This window comes from Eriocheir sinensis, chromosome 2 (genome assembly GCF_024679095.1).
Source record: "Eriocheir sinensis breed Jianghai 21 chromosome 2, ASM2467909v1, whole genome shotgun sequence".
NCBI classification, from domain to species: Eukaryota; Metazoa; Arthropoda; class Malacostraca; order Decapoda; family Varunidae; genus Eriocheir; species Eriocheir sinensis.
In genome coordinates, this window is record NC_066510.1 from 17,902,383 (window position 1) to 17,921,404 (window position 19,022).

At 46.5% G+C, this 19,022-nt stretch overlaps 1 protein-coding gene across 1 annotated transcript; it reads right to left on the bottom strand.

Annotated features, from left to right (window-relative positions):
- Window positions 1-2,470: 2,470 nt before the first annotated feature.
- LOC127000507 (homeobox protein aristaless-like 3) lies at window positions 2,471-17,594 on the bottom strand. The gene is made up of 3 exons (XM_050864239.1): window positions 16,468-17,594; window positions 11,906-12,111; window positions 2,471-3,843 (listed from the first exon to the last, which is right to left on the bottom strand). The coding sequence occupies exons 1-3, from the start codon at window positions 17,273-17,275 to the stop codon at window positions 3,328-3,330; spliced, it is 1,530 nt and encodes a 509-aa protein (XP_050720196.1). The 5' UTR covers window positions 17,276-17,594; the 3' UTR covers window positions 2,471-3,327.
- Between the last annotated feature and the right edge of the window lie 1,428 nt (window positions 17,595-19,022).

Sequence of the window (19,022 nt, forward strand, 5' to 3'; positions counted from 1 at the left end):
CCTTCCTCAGCTCAACCCACTCCGATCTTCTCCCTTTCCCAGTTCAATCCAGCTTAGTCTTTCCTCTGTTCCTAATCCATCCTGCTATCCTTTCCCAACACAATCCACTCTTCTGCTTCCCCTTAGTTCTGACTCCTCACCATTCTCAACCAAAACCCTGTCTTCTCCCTTTCTGTAATTCATCTTCTTACTCCTCTTCAAACCAGTACAAACCTAAATATAACCCAGTATTCTCTCTTTCCTCATTTCAGCCTCCTGCCCCTCCTCAGAACAACCCAACCTTTAATCTAACCTAGTACTGTCCCTTCCCGTAAGTCATCTTCCTACCATTCTTTAACACAATCTATGCTTCAACCTAATCAATCAAGGGCTTCTTCAAATTGTACAGAACAAAAACAAGGGACAGAATTGGACCGTTGAAAACAAATACAGGTGAGCTCGTTGAGAATGGAGAAGATATGAGTCAAATGATGAATGACTATTTCCTCTCAGTTTTCACGCAGGAAAATCTAACAACCATTCCGGAGAGAGTTCAGGTATATGAGGGCGAAGGGAACGACAAGTTGAGGGATGTGATCATCACTGGGCAAGTAGTCCAGGAGGTCGAAGAAAAACAAATCGCCGGGCCCAGACGAAGTATTCCCAAGGGTGCTGAAAGAGTGCAAGGAGGTCCTCAGTGGCCCGCTTACCGATATCTTTAAGATGTCGGTAAATTCTGGGTATGTGCCCAATCAATGGAAAGTAGCTAATGTGACGCCGATTTTCAAAAAGGGAGACAAGTCAGCCACCTCAAATTATCGCCCAATTAGCTTAACATCAGTTGTAGGAAAGATGTTGGAGTCAATTATAGCCGGGAGCATTCGGGACCATCTAGAAAAGCATAATTTAATTCATGATTCACAGCATGGATTCACAAAGGGTAGGTCTTGCCTTACTAACCTGTTGTCCTTCTACACTAAAGTAATCGAGGCGGTTGACCGAGATGAAAACTATGACATACTGTATCTAGATTTCAGTAAAGCGTTCGACAAAGTTCCCCATCACCGGCTATTACTAAAATTACAGGCTCACGGCATAGATGGGAAAGTTTTGAACTGGATCAGGGCGTGGCTTAGTGGTAGGAAGCAGAGAGTGCAAATCAATGGTAAAAAATCTGAATGGGGCAGTGTTACGAGTGGCGTCCCACAAGGGTCGGTGCTGGGTCCTCTGCTTTTTATTATTTACATCAATGACTTGGACACAGGAATTAGTAGTGATGTCAGCAAGTTCGCAGATGATACCAAGATCGGTAGAGTAATCCAATCAGACGGGGACGCTAGCGTTCTCCAGGATGAGCTTGACATACTATATGATTGGGCGGGGAAGTGGCAGATGGAATTCAATGTCGGGAAGTGTAGCATTCTGAGTGTAGGTAGGAATAACCCCTCACACAATTACTCCTTGAATGGCACTCCTCTAAGTAGGTCTGGGCGTGAGAGAGACTTATTAGGAGTCCTAGTGATCGCTGACCTCCGTCCTAGGGCTTAATGCATTCAGGCTAAAAATCGGGTAAACAGAGTACTTGGTTTCATTTCAAGGAGCGTAAGCAATAGGAGCGCTGAAGTCATCCTCAAACTTAACTTAGCACTAGTTAGACCTCATCTCGATTATGCAGTTCAGTTCTGGTCCCCCTGCTATAGAATGGATATCAAGATGTTAGAATCTGTACAGAGGAGGATGACAAAGATGATACAGGGGGTGAGAAACTTGCCTTTTGAAGACGGGCTGAAGCAGTTAAATCTACACTCGCTAGAAAGGCGAAGGTTGCGAGGAGACTAGATCGAAGTCTATAAATGGATGAAGGGCTTTAATAAAGGGGATGTCAATAAGATTTTGATAGTAAAAGAGCCAGGTAGGACGCGTAGCTATGGTTTTAAGTTAGACAAATTCAGATTCAACAAAGACATAGGCAAGAATTGGTTTACCAATAGAGTGGTGGACGAATGGAACAGGCTTGGGGGCCATGTTGTTGGTGCCAATACCGTAGATACATTCAAGAAGAGGTTAGATAAAGCCATGGATGGTGAGGTAAGGTGGGGTTGAGTGTACAGGAGCTGCCTTGTATAGGCCAACCGGTCTCCTTACGTTCTTATGTTCTTATGTTCCCTCTTTCCCTAACTTATCTTCCTCCTCCTCTTCAGTACAATCCTCAGCCCTTTCTAGCAAACCTCCTGTACTCCATCTGCAAACCCGAAGACTCACTCCCTCCACAGCGTCCCGGTAAAAATAAAAAAAAATAATAATACATAAAACTAAGTAGGATTATGTTGATTTCCATGCAGTAAGGGAAGAAAAAAAGCGGTGAGTCTAATACACAATATATTACACTCTTTTTCCTTACATCATATTATCATCATTACAGTTGACAGCGGAAACTTCTATGTACAGAAACGATAAAGAAAGAGCAGGTACAGATATTTATTTATATAGAGGAAGTAGAGAAAGGGCTCTTATGGTTAACATGGGGAGCTCATGTTTTTTTTTTTTTTTTTTTTTTTTTTAATTCTGCATATCCTTTATCTAAAACCAAGGTATTATTATTATTGTTATTTTTGTTGTTGTCGATCGGTGTGTTTGATGGTTTAGTCGGCTCGTATTTATCTTCTTTGCGGGAATATACTTTTTTTTTCTCTTCAGCAAAGGAGGCAGCTCAAGGGCAAAAAAAAATCACACACAAAACCAGCAACAAAAAGGCCCAGGGCGAGACGCTGCTCCGACGAAAGAGAACAGAACGAGAGGCCGGAAGAGAGGTCAATTTCTGGTGGAGAGGCGCCTTGATGCTCTCCTGGTGCTAGAGTCTATGGTACAAGGTAGACGGAAGAGTAATACAACCACGGATTACTTTTTTTTTTTGTTATACAGGAAACACTGAGAGTCTGATGCGTGTGAGTGTGAACAAGTGACTCGGCACAACGACATTGACTGACTGACTGACTGACTGGCCATGCAGCAGTCCATCGTCCATGTGTGTGTGTGTGTGTGTGTGTGTGTGTGTGTGTGTGTGTGTGTGTGTGTGTTTGTGTTTGTATAAGCGTGTTCATTGTCCATTGGTATATCGTAACGCATTTGTCCTTAAGTTCACTGTCCGCTGACGTCATAACACACACACACACACACACACACACACACACACACACACACACACACACACACACACACACACACGTAACCAACAAACATTGCGCAGCTGAACACTAAGCGGAGGTCCTCCAGTGACTAGCACAACAAGGGCGGCGGCGGCGGCGGGGCCCTGGGCGGCGGGGCGGGCGGGGGGCGGCGCGGCCCTTGTTAGGTCAGCTCGATCTCGGAGCACTCGGCCGACACTCGTCTCCGCTTGACGGCGTGCAGGTCCTCCTCGGCCAGCAAGAAGGCGGGAGGCGGCGGGTGCGCGGCGTGGTGCTCCAGGGCGCCGGCGAGTGCGTGGCCAGGGACGGGCGTGGGCTTGAGGTCAGCGTGGCAGGCGTGGGCAACCCTGTGCATGGCGGACATGTGGTCAGGCCGTTTGGCGTCACTCTCTGCCGCCATCTTTGCCGGGGAGAAGAAAGGCGGGGCCGGTATTGGGCTGTGACCGCCGCCCGACACATCGATGTGGGGCGAGGGCTTGGGGGACGACTCGCCGCCCTTCCCATCGCCCACGCCGAGGGCCTCGGCACCGCCCACGTCTTCGTCGCTGCTCAGGTCGGGGTCTCGGGCGTCCTCGGGGTGGGCGTCGGCCTGCCCTGCGTCGTCCCGTAGTCGCCGAAGTCGCTCCTGTTCCTCACGCTTTTGTTTGCGCCACTTGGCCCGCCGATTCTTGAACCACACCTGCGGGGGGAGAGAGAAAGGCAGGTGAGAAACGGTGTGACGAGATATCATTGACGAAAATATGAGCTGTAGAGGTTGAGGTACTTATGGAAGAGAGGAGAATAAGGAACATGGAAGGTGAAGAGTGTAGTAAAGAGATGTTCGAGAGAGGAAGAGAGAATATAGGATGAGAAAAAAAGAGGGAAGGAAACTCCAGTATATAACAACCTCCATCACCATTCATCACCATTGTTACCACCACCACCACCACCACCACCCCCACCACTACCTCCAGGCAGCGAAGACTCCAATTAAAAAAGAAAAAAAAGAAAGGTCCTTATTGCTGCTGTACGTCGACGATCCAGCCTGCAGGTATAAAGCGCCTCGCAACACACACACACACACACACACACGCACAAACACGGACCTCTTAATTTATATCACGTCAGCCTCCCTCCCTCCCTTTACCTGTCCGGGCGGCGTCATTAGCAGAGGCAGGTGGCGACGCGATGCTCACCTGTCACAGACGATGAGTTTTCCCTTCCGAAACGCAATTAAACACTCATCCAGGTAATGCAACGTGACAGGCGGCAGGTAGCAGGTATACGGCTGGGGCGGGGAGGGGCGGGGCGCGGTAGGGGCGCTGGGCGGGGTGGGACGGGGTTCAAACGGGGCGGAGCGATGCGCGGCGGGGAGAGAGAGATAGAGATGGGGGATGTGAGGGAGGGAGCAAAAGGGGGTGGATGCAAGGCGAGATGAAGTGAGGCAAGAGAACACAGCACATCCAGTCTTGTTATTCAGCCATTTAGTCGGTCAGTCAGTTAGCCAGTCAGCCAGTTAGTCAGTCATCCAGTTAGTCAGCTAGTCAGTGATGCGTGCGTGCGTGCGTGGTGTCAGCTAGAGAGAGGAGGGCGGGGCGTGAGGTGAACTCGGCCTGGCCTGTGTGTGTATGCAACCGTGTGTGTGTGTGTGTGTGTGTGTGTGTGTTTGGTGGCGCTGTCGTGTGATCAGCGGCGCGGCACCAATGTAAACTGACTGCCCAATTAGCTATCACGCCGGCTGGAGCGACTAATTGGCCGACGACAAACTTTGAGCCCGGGCAGGTAATGTCACAAAGACGCGGTTCACGCCAGCTCGTCGAGGCTCACTTTAATTTGCTCTCATGGACCGGCGACAATTTAATTTCCCAGCGCGGCGCCTCCTCCTCTCTCCTCCTCCTCCTCCTCCTCTCAACCCTCTCCTCGTCCTCTCTCTCCTCCCTGTTCCTCCTCCTGGTCCCCTGCTCTCCTTTCCTCCTCTCCTCCTCCTCCTCCTCCTCCTCATGCTCTCACCTACGCTTCGCTCCTATTAATAAAGAGTCATGAGCGAGAGAGAGAGAGAGAGAGAGAGAGAGAGAGAGAGAGAGAGAGAGAGAGAGAGAGAGAGAGAGAGAGAGAGAGAGAGAGAGAGAGAGAGAGAGAGAGAGAGAGACATACAGACAGACAGACACACAACTACACGTGCAGAACAAAGAACAAAGACGGAATACAGAAGCGAACAAGGTTATAACACACACACACACACACACACACACACACACACACACACACACACGAGCAAACACATTCCATATAAAAGGAGAACATAGAGAAAGCAAGAAATAAATATAGTAATTAAAACCATACTAAATGCCTGTGTGTGTGTGTGTGTGTGTGTGTGTGTGTGTGTGTGTGTGCGTGCGTGAAATACACAGCTATACACACATACACGTAACTCATGAACATACATTACTTACACAAATTACGTTGAACCAAATAAAAAAATACTATTAACGAAACAAACAGTAAAGCAGAAAAAAAGGAGAATAAGTAAATGGAGTGAAATATGGAGGAAAGGGGAAAGGGAGAGGGAGAAAGAGAAAGAAGAGATGAAAAAGGGGGTGCAGAAAGGGAGAAGAGAAAGAGAAGACGGAGGAAGAGGAGGAGGAAAAAGAATAAAAATGATAGAAGCGAACAGTAAATAAATGATGGAAAGAATAACGTATGGAGGGAAAGGGAGATTGATAGAGGAAGAGAGGAAGAAGGAAGGAAGGAAGGAAGGAAGGAAGGGAGGGAGGAAGGGAGAGCTGAAGGGACGCAACATAGAGACAAAAGAAAAAAAAGAGGAGAATAAAGAAGGAAACGGATGATAAAGAATAAAGAGGGAAACAGATGATAGAGAGATGGAAGGGAAATGTATTATGTAGGGGTGAGAGAGAGAGAGAGAGAGAGAGAGAGAGAGAGAGAGAGAGAGAGAGAGAGAGAGAGAGAGAGAGAGAGAGAGAGAGAGAGAGAGAGAGAGAATATAGATTAGGAAGGAAGGAAAGGAATAAGCGAGAATAATCTACACATTAAGAGGAAGAAATAAAACATGCAGTGCAACGAAGAGAGAGACAGAGAAGGATACAGAGGACATAGGGAGTAAAGGAAAATGGATAACGATACGAGATAGGAAAGAAAAAAGGATGAATTCAGAGTGCAGGAAGCTTATAAAATACAAGATAGCATATATAAAGAATGGGTTAAAGACAGGAATAAGGGTACAGAAAAGGAAATACTTGCAGGAGAGAGACATAGAAGGATACAGAGAACATAGGGAGTAAAGGAAAATTGACAAATAAGATATAGGAAAGGAAAAGAACGAGGAAGGAGAAAAAGCTTAGAATTCAAGAAAAACATCAAAAAGTGGAGTAAAGACAAAAATAAGGGCACAAATAAGGAAATGTTTGCAGGAGAGAGACATAGAAGGATACAGAGGACATAGGGAGTGAAGGAAAATTGACAGAGATAAGATATAGGAAAGGAAAAGAACGAGGAAGGAGAAAAAGCTTAAAATACAAGAAAAGTAAAAAAAAAAAATAAGAATGAAGTGAAAAGAGGAAGCACATAGAAAGGGTTATGATATGAAATTAAGGGAACAAGATAGATTATGATATACGAAAGGAGTGTGTGTGTGTGTGTGTGTGTGTGTGTGTGTGTGTGTGTGTGTGTGTATCGGAAAGAGGTGTGTATGTATATGTGTTAGAGTTATACGGAACTTGATAATAGAAGTAAACAGGTATAGTACAGGTATATAGAGGCGGTAGTTAATTGTCTTTTCTTTACCTGGACGAAAGCTGTGCAGGTAGGCCGGAAGAGAGGGATAGAGAGCGAGAGAGGAAGAGCTGCTTATCGGAAAGGAGGAAGCTGTAATCCATGTAACCGATAGAGAGAGAGGTTAAAACGGAGACGGTATATAATATATTGTGTTTGTAGTTCAGGGAGAGAGAGAGAGAGAGAGAGAGAGAGAGAGAGAGAGAGAGAGAGAGAGAGAGAGAGAGAGAGAGAGAGAGAGAGAGAGAGAGAGAGAGAGAGAGAGAGAGAGAGAGAGAGAAATAAATAAAAGGGCGAAAGAGGAAGCAGAGAAACGAGAGAAGAAGAAAGAGTAAGGGAATGAGCGAAAGAAGAGACGAGGTGGAAGAAAGAAAGATGAAGGAAAAGTGAAACAAGAGGAAGGAAAGAAACGAAAAAGAAGAAAGAAAGAGGAAGGGAAGTGAGATTGTTTAGAGAGAGAAAGAGAGAGAGTGAAAGGGGAAGCATAGCAACGGGAGAAGAAAGACAGAGGAAGGAAAGGAGTGAAAGAAGAGAGAGGAAAGAAACGAGAAGGAAGATAGAAAGAGGAAGGAAAAGAGGGAAAGGAGAGGAAGGATAGAAACGGATAATAAGGAGTTAGAAAAAGGAAATGAAGAAGAGAAAAGGAAGAGCAGAACAACAGTAATGATGAATAGAAGAGAAGGAGGAGGAGGAGGAAGAGAAAGAGAAGAAGTAATAAATAAGACATGGAGAAAGAAAAGGAAAATAAAGAAAACAACGAGATAAATAAAACAGGACGTAGGAAAGATGGCGCCGATGGTATATTACATAGAAGTGAATATCGATGGTGGTAGTGGTAGTGGTGGTGGTGGTGGTGGTGGTGGTAGTGGAGGTGGTGGTGGTGGTGGTGGTGGTGGTGTTAGCTCTCCCGGTGGTCAGCCTCCATCACCGGGGGATTATCCATGGTCTGCCCCGCCCTTCCTATACCCCCCCCCCCCTCCCCCCCTTCGTTTAGTTCCCACCCAAAATCCCGCCCTCCCTACCCTCCTATATACCCTCCCTCCCTCTCTCCCTCATCTATATGTATACCCTGAATTTCCATGTATAATTATGTCATGTTATACGATTGTCAATTTTTTTTTATCTTCACAAAAAAGTATGCGAACTGCCTATACAAACTACTTAAGTAAACTACGTAATATATAAACTACTACTTATACAAAAGCGCAGAAACTTAGAAATGTATTTTTTTTTTATTAATCCAGAGACAAAATAGAAGTTATAAAGATAGTAATTAAGAAAAATATGAATAAGAAGAAAAAAAATAAAGACGTGAGAAAGTTTATCAGTGTGTTAAAAACTCCTGCTCGCCATGTCTTTTTTTCTACCAAACTAATCTATTTATTCTACCTAGTATATACGAACAATAAGAATAACCTTTTCGATCTTAACTCATTCAGCATCCATCCCTATAGAATACCTTTATCATAGCAGTTATCGCATTTATGTACTATACTCTCTCTCTCTCTCTCTCTCTCTTCGGATAATCTCTGCCTCCTATGTACATACAACTCCGGATCAGTGTCGCGGCCATTTCCTCTCGTCCGGAGTGGCTGCTTCGAAACAACAATACGGGAAGGGTTCAACTCCAGCCTGGGAGGGCGAGGCGAGGGAGACAAGAGGAAGAGGAAGGAGGAAAAAGAAGAAAGGGAAGAGGAGGATAACTCGTCGGAGATAGGGAGGGAAGGGCCGGAGGAGAAGGAAGAGGAGGAGGAGAAGCAACAACAAGGGAAGGGTTCAACTATATAGGAGAAGGAGGAGGAAAAAGAGGAACAGGAGGAAGAGGAGGAAGGAAAAAGAAGAAAGGGAAGAGGAGGATAACTCGTCGGAGATAGGAAGGGAAGGGCCGCAGGAGGAGGAGGAGGAAGGGGAAGAAAGAGGAGAGGGAGAGAGGAGAGAGGATGCACTAACGCCTGGGAGGAAGAATTGTGTGTGTGTGAGAGAGAGAGAGAGAGAGAGAGAGAGAGAGAGAGAGAGAGAGAGAGAGAGAGAGAGAGAGAGAGAGAGAGAGAGAGAGAGAGAGAGAGAGAGAGAGAGAGAGAGAGAGAGAGAGAGAGAGAGAGAGAGAGAGAGGACAGGGGAGAGAGAAGGGAGGGAAGGAAGGAAGGAAGGTTTAGGAAGGGAAAGCTCAGGGAAGGGAGAGGATGAGGGAGAGCCAGAGGGGGAGGGGGGGGGGGAAGCTGTGTTGTATAAGGGGAGGGACTTACAACTGGTGGGATTGAAAAAAGGGAGTGTGGAAGAGGAGTTAGAAGGATCTACGTCACTTGATGTGGGAACCGACTGGCTGAAAGGGTAGGAAGGGAATGGGCGGGGATGGAGGACGAAAGAAAAGAAGAGAAGGAGGATGAGGAGGAGGGGGAGGAAGATGAGAAGGAGAAGAAGGAGGAGGAGGAGGGAAGAAGATGAGAAGGAGAAGAAGGAGAAGGAGGAGGAGGACGAAAGAAAAGAAGAAGAGAAGGAGGAGGAGGAGGAGGGGGGAGGAAGATGAGACGGAGAAGGAGGAGGAGGAGGAGGAAGACCACCAATGCGATAACTTAGGAATGAATACAAGAGTTAAAAGACTAAAGAGACGAGAGAATTAATCAGACAAGAAGGAGGAGGAGGAGGAGGAGGAGGAGGAGAAGAGAATGAGGAAGAAGAAGAAGAACAGAGGAAGAGAAAGAGGAGAGATTACTACACAAAACAAAGCAGCACAAGAGAGCAAAAGAAGTAGAAATTAGGAGAGCGACACACGAATGGAAGGAGGAGGAAGAAGAGGAAGAGGAGCAAGAGGAGGAGGAGGAGGAGGAGGAAAGGGAAGGGAAGGTGAGCGACAAAGAGGAAGAGGAAAAAACACAATAATAATAACGAAACAAAAAATAAATAAAGGACGATACTGAAAGAAGAGAGAGAGAGAGAGAGAGAGAACAAAGAGGAGATGAAGGGATAATCTGCGGATAAGGCTTGTTCAATCCCTCTCCTTCGGTGATATGTGGCGTACGCGAAAGTAGCGTTTGGGTTTGATATATTCTCTCTCTCTCTCTCTCTCTCTCTCTCTCTCTCTCTCTCATCTATATATCTCTAAAGTTTCTGTCTATATACTTTTTTTAACATAGTATAATCTCGCCTAGCACTCGATATAATGAAAGCCTTTTTTCATATATAATTTTAACAGAGAAACTTTAACAATAATATTACAAGACGGAGAAAGAGGAGGAGGAGGAGGAAGAGGGCGTGGAAGGAACTGTAGGAGGTGAAGAGGAAGGAGGAGGAGGAAGAGAAAATGACAGTAGGGATTTTCCATTAACTGTTTGTCTGTCCTCTCCTGCTTTCTTCCCCACTGCCTGTCTGTCTGTCTGTCTGGCCTACTGCATCTGTCTCTAGTCTGTCTTTTCCCACTGTTTGTTTGTCTCCCTGTCTGTCTTCCTGTCTTTCCCACTGCCTCTGCCTTTCTGTCTCTCCTCTAGTCTGCCTGTCTTTCCCACTGCCTGTCTGTCTTCCCGTCTGTCTCTCTGTGCTCTAAATTAAATGAGGGGAAGAGAAGGAAAATCTTGTTTGCCTTTTGTATGAGCCGAGCGACCAGCGGCGGTGCCCTGCCTGCCCGCGGCTGTTAGTTAATTCATTGATCAGTGTGGGACTTCGCTGGTGTGTGTGTGTGTGTGTGTGTGTGTGTGTGTGTGTGTGTGTGTGTGTGTGTGTGGATTGGTTAACAGACAGACCGAGAAAGTATTAAACTATTACTTTGGTGAATATATGTAGTCAATAGATACTAATGCAGAGATAACTAAAGTGCACTTTCTCATCAGTCTGGCAGATAGATATAGAAAGTGAGGCGAACTATTTAAGAGCAGTAGTGAATAAGGAGTAGTAGTATAAGGGGTATTAGGAGTAGTATAGCAGTATAAGGAGTGTAATAACATAAAGAAACAAGAATATTCAAATTGGCGGGACGAACTATTCAGCAGTAATCAGCAAACAGACAAGAATATTTTTAAACTTACGGGATATGGGATTCAAATATCTATACGTATCGTGAAACATCAATACTCCCTAGCAAGAGGTTCTCATGATTTATAATCTTTAAAGGCGGCGGCGGCGGCAGTGGTGAAAAGAACGTCTGCGGCAATAGTCTTCAACACCCTTACTTTTACCTAACACTGAAGAATCTGATAAAGGTCAAACACAGCCGCGGGAGGACCAAAGGGAAGCTGCATGAGTTAAGAGCATAAGACTTTCGGTATCATCCGCTAGGTGGCAGTAGCGGCGGCGGCGGCGGCATATACAATTTTAGAGAACCGCGCGAACTTAGCCACTAATTCACTCTGTTTCTTCCTCATTTTAGCTGCGTTCGAGTATTGGTCACACCGAACGGACTGAATATTCTTTTAAAAACTCACGAACACCAAAATCTGTTATCTGATCTCACTGCGAAGGTTTCAATGTCTCCTCGGCGTCAAGTAGAGCGTCATTGAAGTCCCCGGAAAATAATTAACTGGATATACGCACACTTTTCACGCCCTACAAAGTGACTGAACACCTCGCCATGCATTATCTTCCTGTTAATCGTCTTTTCTCCATTTCACTTCATCTTCAGTGGCAAAGTATCGTTTAAGTCTCCGCCAGAAGATAAATTCATGTAGTTCCAAGCTCTCTACAAACTGATCAGCACTTCGCCATGCGTTATATTCTTGTTTATCGCCTTTCCTTCATTTCACTTCGTCTTCAGTGGCAAAGTATCGTTTAACCCCCCGGCGGAGGATGAATGCACGTAGTTTCATACTCTCTACAAAATGATCAACGTCTGGTCAGGCATTGTATCCTTCTATTCCATATTTACGGTTCTTTCACCTCTTAATACATGTTTTACGGCGCCTATAACCCCCCACCCCCACCCCCCGCCCCACACACACACAAATACAAACACAAACACACACAACCAAACAGATCCTCCTCACCTCCACACGCTCTTCCTTGAGGTCGACTTTGAGGGCCAGCTGTTCCCTGAGGAGGACGTCGGGATAATGGGTCTTGGCGAAGGTTCTCTCGAGCTCCTCAAGTTGCTCCTCGGTGAAGATGGTCCGGTGGCGCCGCTTCCGCTTCCCGCCAGCGCCCGACCCGCCGAACAGGGACGCGGAGTACAGACCCGGATACTGGCTGGTTCCTGCGGGGGAGAGAAGGAAGTTAGTTAGTGGTTGGCTAGTTAGTTAGTTAATGAGATAGTGAGTTAGTTAATTAGTTAGTCAGTGAGTTAGCCAATTATCTATTTGGCTAGTTAGTGAAAAAATGCAGTCTAGTAATTCATCGCTTCTTCTGATATCTGCGATTTCAAACACTTGGAAAGGGCATTCAAGTCTGTAGCAAGTTCTTTACGACACACACACGGATCGGGTCTCCTCCTCCTCCTCCATTTTGCTGCGCGGTAAAAAGATCGTCTCCCCCAACCCCAGCTTTTTCGAGGGGTTTGGGGGTCGGTTGGGGGGACGAGGGTGATCCACCGTGATGATGCCTCAGTTAATCGTGTCAGTAAATAGTTTTCAGGCAGATGTTTGTCAGCTGCGCCGTGGCCCTCTCTCCCTCCCTCCCTTCTCCTTCCTTCCTTCCCTCCTTCCTTCCTTCCCTGCCTCATTTTAATTCCGTATCATCCCTCTCTCTCTCTTCCTCCTCTTCATCCTCACTCTAATACTGCTACTACTTCATCTACTGCTACTAACGATACTAGTTATTTTTTTCATCCCCAGGTCAATTTTTTTAACATTGTCGACGGTTTAGCGATGTTTGGTGTCATTTGTTATTGATTTTCACACTATCATCTGTTTTGAAGGTGGTTACGAGAGAGGGGGAAAGACAGGCGGACAGACAGAGACGTACAGTAACAGTAGCAATAAGGAGTAGACAGAGAAAGGTGGTGGAAAGGAGAAGGTAACTATTTATGTAACGAAAGGAAGGATAGACAGATAGATGGACAGAGGGTGTGGTGGTGAAGGAAATCAAGGAGACATGCAATGGAGGAGGGAAAAAGTAGAAAGATATTATATACAGTGATGGTGAAAGAGATGAAAGAAACTTAGAAGGAGAAGGAAAAATTATGATGGAAAGGATAAATTGGTGGTGGGTAAACGGGAGAAAGAACAATTATAAGGATTTTGACGGTGATGGAAACATGGGAAAAGGAAAAAGGGAAAAGCAGGCTTAGAAAATATAGAGAAATTGATGTTGGAGGGAGAGATGAAGAAGAGCTAAAAGGGAGAGTGAAAAAGACTGTGAGTGGGATGCCAGCAAGAAGGAGATCGAAGGAACGAGAAAGAAAAATGAAGAGAAAGGGGAACATGAAAACAAATAAGGAAGCGAAGAAAAATAAATCAATAGTAAAAGAGAAATAGAGAAATAATGGAAGTAGAGGAAGCAGGAAAGAAACAAAGAAGGACAGAAATGGAGTTATATATAAGTAAGACAGCGAAAATAGAAAAAAATATAATAGCAGAGATGGAGGGAAATTGAAGAAGGGAAAAAAGAAGGAAATATCGAAGTGAGAGTCAAGATAAAAGAAGATGAGACATAGATAGGAAGGAAGAGCGGACACACGAAAAAAAAATAAAAAAAGGAATGGAATGAAAAGAAAGAAGAATTAAAGGAGAAAATAAGATGAGGTAGCAAGAAATTAATGCGAGGAAGCAAGAAAAACGGCAAGAAAGGAAGGAAAGAGGAAATAATTATGTGTAAGAAAGTGGAGAAAAAGAAAAATAACTCGTAACTAAAAGATTAAGAAGACGAAAAAGAAGAAAAAGAACGAGAGTGAGGGAAAGATTAGGAAAAGTAAGGAAAAGTAACTAAAAGATTAAGAAGACGAAAAAGAAGAAAAAGAACGAGAGTGAGGAAAAGATTAGGAAAAGTAAGGAAAAGTAAGGAAAAGATTAAGAAGACGAAAAAGAAGAAAAAGAACTATAGTGAGGAAGAAACCAGAAAGCGGACAGACAAACGAAAGATGAAAAAAAAATAAAGAAATGAAAACCTGTCAACGAAAAAATTTTTAAAAAACCCTAAACGAGAAAAAAATAGACGAAAACGTAAAAATCGAAAACAGGAAAAGGAAAAAACTACCAAATAGGGAAAAACAAAAGCAGTAAAAAGATCAAAATGGGAAAAGGAAACAGAAAAAGATATAAAACGGGTAAAAGTAAGAGGAAGAAAAAACTTATATGAGAAAGAACAGAGTATCATAAAAAATAAAGGAAAGGAAAGGCGCGATGTAAAACGTAAAAACAGGAAAAGGAAAAGGAAAAAAGCGACCAAAAACGGAAAAGGAAAAGCAGTAAAAAGATCAAAATGGGAAAAGGACACCGAAAAAAACGTGAAAAGGGTAAAAGTAAGAGAGGATCACAAAATAATAAAAGAAAACAAAGGCGCGATGTGAGATCCTTCCAAGTGGGTCGCGGAAACACCTTAAGACGGACGCGACCCACCGCCAATCACGCCTCGAAGTCTCTGGCGACCACACGCGAATAAGAGGCAAGACAGAAATAAGGTCTCCAGAAGGTCATTTTGCTCGACTTACAGCGAAGAAAAGAGACCGTTTAGATTGATATCGAGTGAGGAAGAAGCGGATCATCTCAGGAGGAGGAGGAGGAGGAGGAGGAGGAGGAAGGGGAGAAGGAGGAAGAGGAGGAGATTTAACCAGATAAAGCCGAGATTGATGCGATGGAACTAATAATGATAATAACGATAATAATAATAATAATAATAATAATAATAATAATAATAATAATAATAATAATAATAGCTTTATAGGAGAGCAACCTTTCGTTTTAAATCATGTATGTTGCAAGAGGAATAGGTAAGGAAACATACATATATACATACATACATACATAGACAGACAGACAGACAGACTAACACCACAATGAGTCCGCCGCCGCGAGGTCGAAAAGTTAAGACATGGATTAGCCGCAAGGTGTTGGGTGGGAGGGGGGTGTAGAGGTGGTGAAGGTGAGGGTGGTGGGGGGTTGAAAACATAGGTGGTTAGCTGGGTGGGTGGATGCTTGGGGGAGGATTACACACACACACACACACACACACACACACACACACACACACACACACACCTTGATGTATGTATGCAGGTATTTATATTTGCAAAACCCATATGAGCCTTGTGTGTGTGTGTGTGTGTGTGTGTGTGTGTGTGTGTGTGTGTGTGTGTGTGTGTGTTCTTTCTTCTTGCCCTACCACCCCTCTCATCCCCCACCCCCCTCTCCTCCCTCCCTCAGGAATCCCAACCTCAATAATTAATCGGTTTGAGAGCAAATCCATTTTTCATTAGTTAATTTAGCCACAGGGTGAAGAAAGGGAGGCGGGAGGGGGGAGGAGGGGGAGTAAGGGAGATGGAGGTTGGAGGAAGGGGGAGATGAAGGGAGGGAAAATCTCAAAAGGATGAAGGTCTTGGAGATGACGGAGAGCAGGAGGAAGGAGAGGAGGTAAAAGAGGAAGAGAAGGAAGATAGAGATGAGATATAGGGAGAAAATAGACAATGGAGTAAATTTCAAATGTATAAATTCAGTAAAGTGTAATCCAATATATGAGAAATTGAGGATAACAGGATGATTTATTGTTTAAGAGAAGGGCAAAAGAAAAATATATAAAGCTAAAACTATGAGGACAGAGAGAGAGAGAGAGAGAGAGAGAGAGAGAGAGAGAGAGAGAGAGAGGGAGCGAGGGAGATTTAGAAAACAATCAAGATCAAAATGCTGATAGCGGGCAAAGAGGATTACCGCGGAGTCGCCTCTTACACGCCTCTCAGGCCCGCCAGGTACCGCCGATTAGTTGTTAATTACACACCTGAAAATTGATTCTTCCCTCCCCTTCTCGCCCCTCCTCCTCCGCCTCCTCCTCGTGCCCCGCGGCGGAGGCTGAGGCGATCTTCCGGGCTTAGCGCTGCCCACAAATAAGTCAAATGAAATGTAATTAATTGAAGAGAAGAGAAAGACGGCGTGTGAATGTCGCCAATTTCGCGTTGGTTTGTCTCCCTTTCTCTTCCCTTCTCCTTCTCCCTCTGAGCGTGGCGGCGCGGCCCTGCGCCTTGCCACGCCGGAGGTCCTGGCTCATGGCTGACGCTTTGATCCGCCCCGCGCCTGACGCCCCTCGCCACCCTCCGCGTCAGACTAAAGATGCCGTAAGCCGTAAAGTGTAGATCCCATATGCCGGCGCGTCCCCGCCGCCACCCTCGAGCCTCGAGCAGCGCCCTAGGGCATGAGGGGCGGCGGAGCGGCGGGGTCGCCACGGTGACGCCCGCGGCCCGGCAGGTCTGGGTGCCGGGGATCGAACCCGAACCTTCCGAGTGGAAGTCAGGGCAGTTTCTCTAATAAGGCTCGGCAGGTGTGGGAGGGGTGGGGTGGAGGAGGCGCAAGGGGCAGGGAGGAGGAGCCCTTGAGATGACGTGATCCCCGCCACGACCAAGACACTCGTGTCTCAAGGACCAACCTGAGTGAAAGTGACTTGTTTGTGACAGTGAAAAGAGGCTTACCTAGAAGGTCGTAGTGGGAGCGGGGGATGGTGGGGAAGGGGGAAGGCGGCAGGCGCGGCGCCCCCGACGACGTCCTGGGCGCCAGCAGGCTCTCAATAGTGAAGACGGAGGACTGTGCCCGCGAGACCGGCGGCAGGCCGCCCCCTTCGGTGACCTCGCCGGAGGCCAGGCAGCGTAGGTGCTCGGAGGCCGAGGCGTAGTTCTTGAGTGGGTCTGAGATCTGAAGGGGCACCTTGAGGTGGTCGGCGGGCGAGGCGTGGTAGCCCTTGAGGGGGTCGTGGCCCAGGTAGAGGCGCATGTGCTCCGGCAGCAGGTACTTGAGGTGCTCCGAGGTGAGGTAGTGCTTGAGGGGGTCACCCGCCGCCAGGTACTGTTTGATGGGGTCCGCGGCGCCCATGTACTGGGAGAGGTGGTGCAGGTAGGCGGGGTAAGGGTAGTGGGGCAGCGGCGCGAGGCAGGGCAGTGACGTGGGCACCAGCGGCTCGGCCAGGGACGCCGCCATGCCCGCCAGTGGCAGGCCCGGGGGCGGCAGCGAGGAGGACACGGGCGAGGACCCCGCAGACCGCACGCCTCCCGTCTCCACCATTTTCCCGCCGCCTGACGCCACTTTGTACAAATTCAGTTCAGGACACGAGTCTCCACTCCCGCAGCAGGGCGTCTGTCTGTCCTGGCGCGGCGCACACACACGGGCGTCGCGGCGCGAGTCTGTCAGTCCGCGGCGGCAGGAGCAACACGTGGCGGCGGCGAGGCGTTGGTCACACTCCGCGCGGCACTCCCAAGTGAGCATCCATGGCTCTTCACTGACCATAAATCACTTTTGACTGCCGAGCCACGCCCCCCCACGCCCGCTGCCCGCTCACACACTCCGCCGTCCCGCTGGCCACGCCCCGCCGGCCGCCTGGCGCCTCCCATTGGCTTTTCGCGGAGGCGGCAGCCAATGGTGGGGCGTCTACACACTGCTGGGCGGAACGGGCCGGGGCGAGGAGTATCGGGAGCGATTTGGGGTGTGTTATCAGTTCTCGCATCAATCCAATTGACTGGAATTGACTATTAAGACACTTTACACCGGCGGGCGAGGGGAGGCGCGCGCTACCAATTTCCTGGTAAGGAACACCGCGGATGGCCGACACGGGGATAGGGGGGGGATGAAGGGAAGGAGGGGGGGAAGAGGCCACGTAGAGGGAAGGGGAATATAGGGAAGTGGAGGGGGGGGTCACTTTCAGAGGTGTGTGGGAGGGAAGGAAGAGATCGTCTGAAAAGGGTATTCCTGTGTCCTCTCTCCTCCCCATCAAACTTCTTTTTTTTTTCTTTTCTTTTTTTCTTCTTCCATTTTCGCCTCCCGCCCCTCCCTCCCTCCCTTCCGTCCTTTTTCTTTCTCCCTCACATCTATTTTTATCGGCTTTCTTAAGTTGAAATAAAGACTCGGTAAAGATTTTGTGGGGCACCTTTACATTCTTTGAAACACACACACACACACACACACACACACACACACACACACACACAATGGGCATATAGCAGGAGAACTTGTCGGCCTGTAATAAGAGAGGTTCAGAAAAGGGATGATGAAGTTTAAACATCAACAAACATTTTTTTTTTTTCAAGTTTAGGAGAAACAACCCAGCCCCCTTACTAAGTACACATTAGTAACAAACATCTAGGTCATTCCAGCTAAGAAAGGGCAAAACAGACACAAATAACTTGACGTCATCACAGACAAAGATCATGAAAGCTTAATTTGGTTTCTTTGGAGAGACGTATCAATAGACTGTTTGGTGATATAAATGAAGCATACCAAAGGGTTAAGGTGGCCTAGCAAAGGAGGTGTCGAATAAGTACTTAAAAATGAAAGGAAAAAAAAAAGTTAGGACGCGTAGCAAGGGAACAAAATAATGAGAAGATGGGCAAATAATTGGCTGAATGAATTGGGGTAGAGGACGTGTCTGTGTGTGTGTGTGTGTGTGTGTGTGTGTGTGTGTGTGTTGCCATGCCCTTGTTTTACGGTGAGCTGGGTTTAGGAAGAAGAGGAAGAAGAAAGTCAACGGTAAAAAGTAGAAAGTGAAGAGAGAGAGCGATGCAGAAATGTGTGTGTGAGAGAGAGAGAGAGAGAGAGAGAGAGAGAGAGAGAGAGAGAGAGAGAGAGAGAGAGAGAGAGAGAGAGAGAGAGAGAGAATTAATAAACAGGTGAAGAAATTACCTGGGTCTTTCCTCTGACTTACCTGCAGCTCACCTTTCACACACACACTTACCCTTTGACATACTTCATTTACATCCCCAAACAATCTATTTATACGTCTTTCCAATGAATCCAAATTAAGCTTTCATGATCTTTGTCTGTGATGGCGTCAAGTTATTCGTGTCTGTTTTGCCCTTTCGTAGCTAGAATGACCTAGATGTTTATTACTCAATGTGTACTTTAATAAGGGGGTTATATCTCCTAAACTTCAGGAACCTCTTCATCGACTATGTAACCTAAATAAAAAAATTAAAAACCACGAAACTATAGAAAGAAAAAAATATAAATGGAAAACGTTCACTCGCCAACATACGTATAA

Excerpts from the sequence above, each read along its gene's own strand:
- LOC127000507 (XM_050864239.1), bottom strand. The coding sequence starts at position 17,275 with ATGGTCAGTGAAGAGCCATGGATGCTCACTTGGGAGTGCCGCGCGGAG. Across the intron at positions 12,112-16,467 it reads CTCCCACTACGACCTTCTAG|GAACCAGCCAGTATCCGGGT; the intron begins GTAAGCCTCTTT and ends TCTCCCCCGCAG. Across the intron at positions 3,844-11,905 it reads TCAAGGAAGAGCGTGTGGAG|GTGTGGTTCAAGAATCGGCG; the intron begins GTGAGGAGGATC and ends CTCCCCCCGCAG.